Below are 11,975 nucleotides of genomic sequence, written 5' to 3'. Positions count from 1 at the left end.
ACGCCTTTCACCATTTGCAACAGAGGTCTCGTTGCAGAAATCTTTACAACACATGTCTTGTTACAGAAAACTTTTGCAATGAAGGTCTTGTTGCAGAAAAACTTTGCAACAATGGTAATGTTGTAGATTTTTCTTAATCTTCGCCTTCATATAATGTTACAGAAGAAATGTTTTACAACATGATTGATGTTCCAGAAAATCTTTCAACAGAGAGGAAGTTGCAAAAAAAGCGTGTTCGCCGCGAGCTCTGCTAGATGGTGGTGACGGAGGATCAGCACCGCACGTCCCCGCCCTTGCGCCGCCGCCTCTGTTGGAAAAGGCAGTGCCTAGGAGGCGCTTAGACACGCCTAGGCGCTAGGCAATGGCCAAACGCCTCGCCTAGGGCATAAATGGAGCTCTAGGCAGGGCAAGCAAGGAATTACCTACCCAAGCAAGAAATCATGCCACATACAATGCTGATATGGCAAACGGGTTATATTCTAATGACATTAGACGGTAATTAACTTATTTATATGCCCTAAACTAATATCAACACCCATATAATAATCACAAAATACACTACGAGTAAAAACTATATTACTGCCTAGGCCGCACCTAGGACGCTTAGGCACCGCCTAGGCACTAGGCGAAGGCCAATCGCCTCGCTTACGCCTACCGCTTTTTCCAACCTTGGCCGCCGCCGACGGAGACTCGTCATTGTGAAGATCGCCTCCAACCCCGCCGGACCTCGCAGAGCCGAGCCCCCGCCGCTCGCGGACGTCCCCGCCTCCTGCCTTTACGGCGTCCTCGTCGGATCCGGCGAGAACCGGCTGGAAACCTCGCCGCCGTCGCCCTCCCAGACGCACGTGTCTCAGCCCCTGCCAGTCCTGGACGTCCCTACATACCATCCTCGTCGGATCCGGTGAGATCCGGCCGGAATCCTCGTCGTTGCCACCCTCCCAGTCGCACGGTGTCCGCCACTACAGGATCTAACCCCTCTTTGGTGGCCAGTTGCGAACTCTCTTTTTCTGAAACAAAGGCTCAATTGCAGAAAACGTGAACACAAAAGGGCTTGCTTTCGACCCTATGATGAAGAGTCAATCCAAAGGACGCGGAGGCGACGGACGCTCGCACGAGGTTGGTCGGCTGAAGGTAAGTTTTTCCCAAGTTCCTCTGGTCTCTGCCTGAGGTAATGATATGACATTACGGCGACCGGTGCTTCTGGGATTACCTCGTAGCTCAGGCAAAGTAACATCGTGCGTTTCTCTGACCTTGTAGATCCCTCTGGCTGCTTTCTTTGAATCTTTATCTCTTGCTACAGAAGAGCCGTCCGTATCAAGGCTTAATTTGACAATGAGGCCGCCCCGTGATGCATGCAAACCATCCCATCGGGTTGATAATCAAGGAGGCCGCCCGGCCCGTGATGCACGGCGTACCCATGACGACGATGCCCCGGCGCCGGTGGTCGGCAAGCACAGTCGTACTCCTATCTCAGAAACGATCAAGCCGACCAATCTACTCGTAGGCCGGAAGGAAAAGTACTGCAGATAATTATGAAGCCAGAAAAGAAGGAACAGCACCGACGAGAAACAGCGAAAGAGACCACAGACAGGTCAGGGCGCCGGTGCAGTCGATCACAGCCGTCGATCAGTCGTCCCACGCGTCCGTGCTGGCCGCGGGCCCCGGCGGCGCCACGAGGAACACGTTCCCGGGCAGCGCAGCAGGCCAGCAGCAGATCCCACGTCCGCGCCATGATTGGGAACACCGATGAGCCGGCCCCGGATAAAGCCGCGATCAAGTGCGTCGGAAGGGAAGGTATCCAACCTCTCATATATTTTTTCACTGAAACAATATACGATCTGCCATTTGATGCGCATATATTAAGCGAGGGAAACGGCGTGGCAGCCAATGGGCGCGGCTCTGGATCTCGCCATCGTCTCTAGCGTCTCTTTCTTTTATACCGCCACCTGACTTGTGACTTGTCCCGCCTTCTCTTCTTCTCCCTCCCTCCCTCCCTCCACTTTCTCCACGGGCTTCCGTACGCCCCGCGCCTTCTTGTTGCGGGTCACGCACTCTTCCGTCTCCGCCAGCACAGAGGAGAAGCAGGGGAGAGGAGGAGCAGAGCAGGCGATTCTTCGCGGCGAAGGGGCGCCGAGTCGAACCAAGGCCGTCAGGTAATCTCGAGCTCCATCTCGGGCAGCACATGAGCCGCCTGTTGCGCTGCTTGTTAATTTGCATTCCATTCGTTCTCGTTTCCCGTCCAAACTTGCGGTTACTTCTTAGCACATGGATGGATGCTGATGGGGCGAGCATGCTCATGCCCGGACCATGCTCATTGATTCTCCAAGAGCAGTACGATATGTCGATGCTGCTGGTAGTTTTTTTCTTCGAGTTATATGCTGGTAATCTTTTGAATTAGATAGGGCGATGGGTGTGGCCACAAGTGTTCTACGTACGTCATCTAAGAACTGCTAGTACTGCTTAATTTCTCCCAACAACAGAAATAACGGCAAACAAACACAAGGCCAAGCTCGATCCCGACGTGCCAGCCACACGGCGAGCCTCTCAGTTGTCCTCGTGCATCCCTTCATGGCCTCGGCGTGACGTGAAATTGTGATAGGAAAGCATACGGGGCACAAAATTTGAAAAGAAGTATAGGATGTAAAAATAAAAACTGAAAAAAATTATACGAATCTCCATGCAAAATCAAAGGAAGATAGTATAGACTAAGACCTAGCAAAAACTGAAAAGAAAACTACATGGTCTATTTTCTCTCTCTACAGGAGATATCTCAGCCATCATGGTCTAGAACTCGTTCTGCTGCTGCCTCTACTGCACATTGGTAGACTATACACGTTGCAACACGTACATTCAGCAAGTTACCTTAGTGCCCTTTTTGTAGCATTCTGTTGCCCTGCTCATTTGATTGAGCCTTGTCATCGAACTCTATATAACATCTACTATACCGAGCAGTGGATTAGCTGAGTTCGTATAGAAGTATTAAAAAGAGATAGTAGGATGTGATTACTCCTAGCTCTCTTTTGAGCGACTTTTCTTGTCCTCTTGTCCACATGTGGGAAGGATAAAGATGAAGGAGATGAACGAAACAGTCCGCTGATTGATCGATCCGGAAAGGCAACTGGAGGATCGAGTTAACAATGATGAGATGAGCCGTGAGTGGGCGGCAAAGCTGGCCGCGACGTGTGGACTCGAACCCTATTCTTCTCTTCCGGGCGTTGGAAAGAAAGATCTCGAACCCGATTCGTCCCGTTGAAGCGGGAATCCACCGCCTTTACACGTGCAACAGTAGTTGGGAGGCCGCTAGTGTATGGCTGCCAATTTGACCCTGTTTTTAGGACTCCTTAATTTAATTGAGAATGACAGGCGTGCGGCGGTGTGCAAGAATGGAACTCCATCCCTTTCGTGCTAACACGGGACGTAGAAAATGGCTTTTGCTTCTGTTAGGGGATGGCTAAGATGGACTCGTACGTGCGTGACGTTGTAATGGCAGTGAACAGTGATCTCAACCCATGTCGCCATAACTAGGTTACCTCCTCTCCTCGACTTGATTTCGGTTTGGCGCGAAACCAGTACAGACCCATACAAGAGACAGACAGCCGGCGTCTTTATCTGAATGAATAGTGGAGGAGTACCTCTCTCTCGCCTGCACCGGATATCACCGGCAAGCTAGGCGGGCCCACCAGCGCCCGTTGTTTTCTTCCCTACCGGCGGGCATCGTGAGCTTCACATATTTTCTCTTCTTTTCCGCCCGTTTATTACCTGCCAAAGAGCACTTGATAATTAGGCCAACTCCACCGCGCGACCTCAAATGAACATCCGTTTATCCGGTTTTTGTTCCTTTGGATAGGAATTTGGGGTCGTATCCGGGACTGTCCTGGGATGCGGTGGCCGTGCGCCCAGCGCGCGGCCGTATCCTTTTGCCCCATTCTATCCGCGTCTATTTAAAATAAAAGGGATGTTTCAAATGCCAAGCCCCAGTTCACGACCCGAGTTCATCACGCCGGCAACAAAGTCAGCGGCCTACACGACCATCGCCGGCAACATAGCCAGCGGCCAGCAACACAATCAGCCTTCAAAATGAATAGTTGTTCTCATCAGCAACACAGCCAGCCTTCAAAATGAATAGTTGTCCTCATCAGCAACACAGCCAGCGGCCGGCAACACAGCCGGCCTCCAAAATGAATGTTTTTTCGCCGGCACACTGCCAGCGGCCCAGCGGGCGGGCGGCACCCATGCCAGCCTCCAAAAAAACCGGCCACGCCGATCGGACGACCTAGTTCAGGCCTTCGGCGTCGAGCATCTCCTTCTGCTTGGCCTGGAACTAGGCCCTGTCTTGTCGCTCATCTTCGACAAGTCCACGCCCATGATCGCAAGGGCCACCTCCTTCGCTTTGGTGGCGGTATTGGTGGCCTCGATGTCGAGCTGCCTCTGCCTGGCCTTGACGTCGTCGGCCTCTTCATCGGGCACGTACTGGGCGCGGCCATCCTGACTTTGGGTCTCATCAGGTTCGTAGGCACGGCCATGCCCACCCTGGAAGATCACGTTCTCCATGTACTGGTTGTAGAAGGGGTCGTCCACCGTCGGCGTTGAGGTTGGCATTTCGTCAAACAACACGTGGGGGGCCGGCATGGTGCCCGTGAACGGTGCACGCGCCTGCTTTCTTTGCATCTCGACGGAAGGCCGCCCGCCGCTGCTGGACCCAGGCGTCACGTTGAGGTCGATGACGGCCGCGGGGCGTGGTGTGGACGGCGCGAACAAGCCCACGTCCGGCGACGCCGAGAAACGGGTCTGGTCGTCGTGCCTGGGTGGAGGAAAGCCGGGCGACATGGGCGCGGCGCGCGACGTCGGCGACTGGCAGTGCGTAGGCCGGGCGACCGACGAGCCTGTGCTCGCCGGGCTGACGGCCGCTGCATGGAACCCCGCCGGACGGCCCATGCCAAGCATGAGGATGGCGTGCACTTTGTTGATGAGGTCCTCCTTCTCGTCGGCAGCGGCCTTGCGCCGCGCGGCCTCCAGCTCCTCGCGCTGGGCGGCGAACTTGGCCGCGGCGGCATTCATCTTGGCGGCCGCTCTCCGTTCCCTCCTCTTCGCCGATTCCGCGTCCAACTTGGCGATCTCCTCCGGCGTGTACTCCGACCGCGGCTTCCTTGGCGCCTTCTTTTTCACCTTTGCGGTCGGGTCGACGGCCAAGCCGCCGAAACTCGGCGGGGCGTCGGCCATGGACGGGGGAGAGAGGGGGGGGGGACGTGGGAGGGTTTGGGGAAAATGGCGCCAAATGGCCGTCGGTTTTTTTTGGTTTCTTCCACCGACAGGCGGGGCAGGGAAGGACAAGCGCGCGCGTCACGCCCGTCCGCGCGCTGTTCGTTTCACCCCAAAACCGGCGCAAGTTTGAACCGGGGATGGGTCGAAAGTGGACACAAAACGGACAAAAGTCCGTTTGCTCTCGCGCGCTGGGCCCTTTTTTTTGTCCCTTTTATTTCAAACGGACGAGGCCGGACAGGATAGGGTGGCGCGGTGGAGTTGGCCTTAGGTGGGAGCGGCCGGGTAGGTCGGGAGAAATCATGCGGCGCACGCACGTGAACGGCTCCCCCGCCATTTCCGTCGGGTCGCCGCGACAGCAGCGTCGCTCGCTGGCCGTGGCCGGCCAAATTTCCGTAGGCCGGCGTGCGCGTGCCAGGGCCCAGGGCCCAGGGCCGCCCATAAAATGCGCAGCGCTTGTCCGCTGGCCCTCGCTGGTTCGCCAGCGCGATGGCCCGTCCGTTTTCTGCTCCGTCGGTTTCGGAAATTTTCTTGTTCTTCTCGCAGCAAAAGAAAAGAAATAAATTCCCACCAGAAAAAAAACCCGAAGGATTCGCCATTGGGTTTCTATCAAAGTCACGTGGAACACGTGTGCTCCAGACGGATCTAAGATTTTATTTTTCCCCAGATTTTTTCACATGCTGTAGACAGATAGAAGAAGCTCCACTGATACGATTTCGGCCTGATTTAATCCCCCGCGCCCTTCCTTTTTTATTTATTGTTTCGCGCTTTCACTCGCTACCATTTCTGTAGCTCACGCGCCTCCCATAAAGCGCAGGGACCCAAGGAGAGGAGGCAAGCGTCAGCAAGCAGCAAGGCGCGGACGGCTAGGAAGCAAGAATGGACGGCGACCACGCGCCGCATTCCAACTCCAACCAGCACCAGCCGCCGCCGCCGCCGTCGCCGTCGCCGCTGCCGGAGCGGGAGGGCAGCTTCAACTACGACATAGAGAGCATGGACGGCGGCGGGTGGCGCGGCGCGGGGAGGTACGCCTCGTCCGACGCGCTGCTGCGCTACGACGACGACGACGGCCCGCGCGAGCGGCTGCTGCGGAAGCGCACCATGAACACCACCTCCCAGATCGCCATCGTCGGGGCCAACGTCTTCGCCATCGAGAGCCTCGACTACGAGTAAGCGCCCCTCTCCCCCCTCCCCGTCTCCACTAATTTTAATGTTTGACTTGAACGCACGGAAGTTCGTTAGCATCTTCTGCTGAATTCCCAAGGGGAATACGTTATCCTTCCGAAAGCGTGATCCCTTTTGTCTTGTATATACAGAACTGTACTTTTTTTAAACTCTCTACTTTTTATTTTAAAGAACGCGGATACTGTCATCTAGGATTATTATAAGGTTCTTTACCTGTCCAACGCCAGGATTTTTCTTTCGAATGCAATCCTAGGAACGTACTACTTCGAGTAACACTCATTAAGTGTCGAGCCGATTGCACAAACCACAAAGCTATCATTGAAGAAAAGGGGGTAAAATGGGGAGTTGTAGTCCATTTACACAAGCAAGCAGTAATTTGTTTATGTTTCAAAGTTTTGATGAATTTAGATGTTTATTCACTGACTGCAATGTGCAAAACTATATAAGATGACAATAATGTGAAAAAAAGAGGGCTGTTGCATAAGTTCGACGATTGAATTCTCAAGGGGAAAAAATAACGTGGCGTGCAAAAATGCACATGGTAATACCGTATACGTACTTCGGTAGGCTTGTTTCATTACTTGCGCTCTGAAAACACTGTGCTGTGTGTTTCAGAATTGTGGAGAATGATCTTTTCAAGCAAGACTGGCGATCGAGAAAGAAGAACCAGATATTTCAGTATGTTGTTCTCAAATGGGCGTTAGTTCTGCTTATTGGCTTGTTGACTGGGCTTGTTGGCTTCTTCAACAACCTTGCAGTCGAGAATATTGCTGGATTCAAATTGGTGCTCACAGGTGATCTTATGCTCCAGAAGAGGTAAAGCTTCACTCCGGTGCTTTTGCTGTTTTACCATAAGGTCTAGTTTAAATACATTAGCATGTTGTTTCCCCATACTGTTTGCACTTTGCAGCAATGGAGTAATGTGAAGTTGTCGATTGCGTGCTGCTTCCAGTGCAGGTACTTCACAGCATTTTTGGCATATGGAGGCTGCAATCTAGTCTTGGGAGCCACTGCTGCAGCACTATGCGCTTACATAGCACCAGCTGCTGCTGGGTCTGGCATCCCTGAAGTTAAAGCATATCTTAACGGAGTTGATGCTTACTCTATTTTAGCTCCCAGCACACTCTTTGTGAAGGTAAGATTTAACTCAGATTCATGCTTTATTACGTTTTGAGTAATACCTACATTATGTTAAAAGAATTATTCTAGCTTATCTCATTAGATTACTTGGATCATTGCTGGAATTTGCATCCTTACCTATGAAATGATTTGCATGCTTGTCACAGAACCTATGATACCTTTTCAGTGCTACTACTAGGTAGTATAGGAAAGGAAATAGCGACGTTCTGAAATCTCAAACAAGTAATTCTGTCTTTGGAGGTATTAGGTTTCAGAATTTTTGACGAGCAGTCAGAGATTATATGGTACCATCCATGATTTCTTTCCAGCTGTAGTGATTTGCCTAAACTGCTGCTTACAGTCCTTCATATGATAAGCAAAATCCTATCTGCTACAGAAATAAAATAACTTGGAAAATTAATCTATAGTTGAAACTCTGCAGCATCCTTTATCTTATGGCTGTAGCCTGTAGGCCATTCCGGACAAGACATCTGTTACATGAGGACACTCATCATTATTTTATTTCCGTTTTAGTTTTGTCAGAAACTTTAGAAAATTCCTATGGTATCATTGTTGAGATTTCTTCAGATTTGTGATGCCAAAGGCAAACCCACTACTTTCCACAGCTTGTCATTTGTGGAACTCTGAAGAGAGAAAAGATTCAGTTGCAGCGCATATGGTTGATAACTTCAGAATAAAGTGATGGAGTATAACCAGCTGGCAAATCATTGGACCAATACAAACAGTTGTTTCTAATTGTATACAGAGTCAAATTATGTTGTTCTCATAACTTTCTTCAATTCCGCTGCAGATATTTGGTTCAATACTTGGAGTTTCAGGTGGATTTGTACTTGGAAAAGAAGGTCCCATGGTGCATACAGGGGCATGCATTGCCAACTTGCTTGGTCAGGGGGGATCACGCAAGTACCATCTCACATGGAATTGGCTGAAATATTTCAAGAATGATAGGGATAGACGAGATTTGATTACATGTGGTGCAGCAGCTGGAGTGGCAGCCGCATTTCGTGCACCTGTTGGTGGTGTACTCTTTGCTCTCGAGGAAGCAGCATCATGGTAGCACCTCTTTCCCTTCTCAAGCTGTTCATTCATACCTTAATGTAGATGATAATCTTGTCAAATGTGCTCTAAATTTTTTATAACCGTGTTTCTGGTTACCACTTTGAAACTACAAATCGAATAGTTAAAAAAAATACCTGCATTGTCCATCGACCTGAACCTGACATTAAAATGGTACAGACCACAAGTTGGTATGCTGATAAGGCAATTAGTTGAAAATGGATAAACCTCTTTGTGGAAGAAGTACATGGGTCTAGGGGTGAAAACAAATTGGATAGTGGTCAAATGATATTTGATCCATATGAAAAGGCAAATACAAACTCAATTTGAACTTCTACTCGATCTGGTCGAATTGGATATCTGCATAACTACTAGCTTGCAATTTGAGCTTACCTAATGAAACATCAATTTTACATTTTTTCAAGAAAATTGTCCAATTAATTAGACATATAGTGGCAAAATATTATAATTATTGATTTATCGAATTCGAGTTGGTCTTCAGGTGAAATAACATTTCAGATAAAAAACTTAAAATCTTATTCACATCTATAATTTTCCATATTTTGAATTTGAATGTGGAAGAAGCTATTGATCGGATGGGTTTGTAAACCTTATGTGTCCTGTTGAATGTGGAATAGGTAGTTAAATAATACAAATGTATTGCTTCTGTTTCACATTCATGCATGGTTAATATGATTGTTATGTGAACGTGTTCATTTTATTGCGTTTCTTTTTAAATTTTCCCATGACTAAGGTTCTCCTTTTGTTTATTCAGGTGGCGAAGTGCTCTTCTGTGGAGAACATTCTTTACAACTGCTGTTGTTGCAGTAGTGTTGAGGGCCCTGATTGAGTTCTGTCGTAAAGGAAAATGTGGTCTCTTTGGTCAAGGAGGGTTGATTATGTTTGATCTTAGCTCGAACGTCCCATCATATGGTACTCAAGATCTCATCGCGATTATTATTCTTGGAGTAATTGGTGGCGTCTTCGGAGGCCTTTTCAACTTTCTCCTGGATAGGATTCTTCGTGTCTACAGCATTATCAATGAGTAAGTTTACATTCATGTACTTTTGCCAGTTATCTCTCAGTTTGAAAACAAAAAACCTCATTTACAGTGTCATGCTTCCATGCAGGAGAGGTGCTCCATCAAAGATCCTTCTCACCATCACAATATCGATCATCACTTCGGCGTGCTCCTATGGGCTCCCTTGGCTTGCTGCGTGCTCCCCATGCCCTGTTGGTTCGATGGAGGAATGCCCCACCATTGGCCGCTCTGGAAATTTTAAGAGCTTCCAGTGCCCGCCTGGTCATTACAATGGTCTTGCATCACTCTTCTTCAACACAAATGACGACGCCATCCGCAATCTCTTCAGCCGTGGTACCGAAAATGAGTTCCACATGTCTAGCCTTTTCGTCTTCTTCATCGCCATCTACTGCCTTGGTCTCGTGACGTATGGTATTGCTGTCCCATCTGGTCTCTTTATCCCGGTAATACTTGCCGGGGCAACATATGGGCGCATCGTGGGGACACTTCTCGGTCCCATGTCTGACATCGACCCTGGCCTCTTTGCACTGCTGGGTGCCGCATCTTTCCTTGGTGGAACAATGAGAATGACCGTGTCGGTCTGCGTGATCCTTCTGGAGCTCACGAATGAGCTCCATATGCTCCCCTTGGTCATGCTCGTCCTCCTGATATCGAAGACCATAGCCGATTGCTTCAACAAAGGTGTGTATGACCAGATCGTGGTGATGAAAGGCTTGCCATTCATGGAGGCTCATGCTGAACCGTACATGAGGCACCTTGTAGCTAGTGATGTTGTGTCTGGGCCACTCATCTCCTTTTCGGGTGTTGAGAAGGTGGGCAACATCGTTCATGCGTTAAGGATCACGGGCCACAACGGGTTCCCAGTGGTCGACGAGCCGCCTGTATCAGAAGCTCCGGAGCTGGTTGGGCTGGTGCTTAGGTCACATGTGTTGGTTCTTCTGAGTGGGAGGAACTTCATGAAGGAGAAGGTGAAAACAAGTGGTAGCTTTGTGCTCAGAAGATTTGGTGCGTTTGACTTTGCAAAGCCTGGTTCCGGGAAAGGTATGAAAATCGAGGACCTAGATTTCACCGAGGAAGAAATGGAGATGTATGTGGATCTCCATCCAATCACAAACACTTCGCCGTACACGGTGGTCGAAACAATGTCGCTTGCAAAGGCTGCAGTCCTGTTCAGGGCACTAGGGCTAAGACACCTGCTGGTTGTGCCAAAGACCCCAGGGGTGAGACCTCTCTATCCCCATAATAATAACCATACATGCCCCAGATCCTTAAATATTCTATTGCACTTTTTTGTTTGCATGATATATGAGGTTCATACTGCAGCTGTATCTGATATATTATTATTGCCAATTATAGGGCGTTAACAATTTTTTCTTCTTGTTTCGATGCAGAGATTTCCTATTGTTGGGATTCTCACGAGGCACGATCTGATGCCGGAGCATATCCATGGGCTGTTCCCCAATCTCCGCAAGTCACACTGAGAAGCAAAATCAGCAGGCCACACAAAATTTTCTTGCAGTATTGTTATTTCTCATGAAGGTGCTGCTTCATTGGATCATGGAATAATCAATCTGATATATTTATTGTAAAAAGAGCTGATTCCCCAATCAGCAGTCGAGTGGATTTCATTTTGGCAGCTTGTGTAACAAACAATCCTCTCCTTGTCAGTACATGTTCTCTCTTTTGCCTCACACATCTTCTCATATGCACCTGCTGTAACTTGGACCGCAACACCTTGTCGGTAGTAGCAGAATGCTATCCATAGAGATTTCTGAACAAAATGATGCCGACAAGGCTCTGAAATCTGAATCTTAGTGTTCATTCATGACCAAGGAAATGCAGCTGCTTCCAAACGCGCTGGCTGGCTGTCCACACGCCAGTGCGGTGGCGCCTCGTTTGTTGCTGTCACATGCTGGTGTTGGTTCTTGCAGCAGGATCGCCGGGATCCTCCTTTCCACAGCGACTCCGGTGGCACCTACTGCTGACCTGACCACCGGAGCTCCGTTGGCCCACAGGCCAGTGGCGGGTAGGGCGACCCCGGACATGAACCGATGAACGGAAAGGGGGAACAGTGACAGGCAAAGCACCATGATGCTGCCTCTATTGATTCCAGCAGCAGGTGCGGTCATTGCTTGCTAGTAGTGTCTCTCGCCGCTAGTTGCTTTTCCTTCTTTTCTTTTTTGTGCGAGGCATCAGGCGTGGCAAATGCCAAGAACTTTTTTTTGAACTTTATGCACAAACTCCTCAACAGCTTTGGTGCTAGTATTAAATCAGATTTTGTGCCTGTGGAAAC

General features: G+C 49.7%; 1 protein-coding gene across 2 annotated transcripts; it reads left to right on the top strand.

The window, feature by feature from the left end:
- Positions 1–1,910: 1,910 nt before the first annotated feature.
- LOC119355235 (chloride channel protein CLC-c-like) lies at positions 1,911–11,491 on the top strand. 2 transcript variants are annotated; one of them, XM_037622021.1, is made up of 8 exons: positions 1,911–2,153; positions 6,077–6,428; positions 7,060–7,260; positions 7,402–7,579; positions 8,375–8,637; positions 9,416–9,685; positions 9,771–10,902; positions 11,074–11,491. In XM_037622021.1, exons 2-8 carry the CDS (start codon positions 6,139–6,141, stop codon positions 11,161–11,163), a joined length of 2,424 nt encoding a protein of 807 aa, XP_037477918.1. In that variant the 5' UTR covers positions 1,911–2,153; positions 6,077–6,138; the 3' UTR covers positions 11,164–11,491. The 2 variants fall into 2 exon arrangements, with proteins under 2 accessions (XP_037477918.1, XP_037477919.1); XM_037622022.1 differs by having other exon boundaries at positions 6,052–6,428.
- The last annotated feature ends 484 nt before the right edge of the window (positions 11,492–11,975 follow it).

This window comes from Triticum dicoccoides, chromosome 2A (assembly GCF_002162155.2).
Source record: "Triticum dicoccoides isolate Atlit2015 ecotype Zavitan chromosome 2A, WEW_v2.0, whole genome shotgun sequence".
Classification (NCBI taxonomy): domain Eukaryota; kingdom Viridiplantae; phylum Streptophyta; class Magnoliopsida; order Poales; family Poaceae; genus Triticum; species Triticum dicoccoides.
The sequence above is the reverse complement of the archived record's forward strand: the minus strand, read 5'-3'. Positions and strand labels throughout refer to the sequence as shown.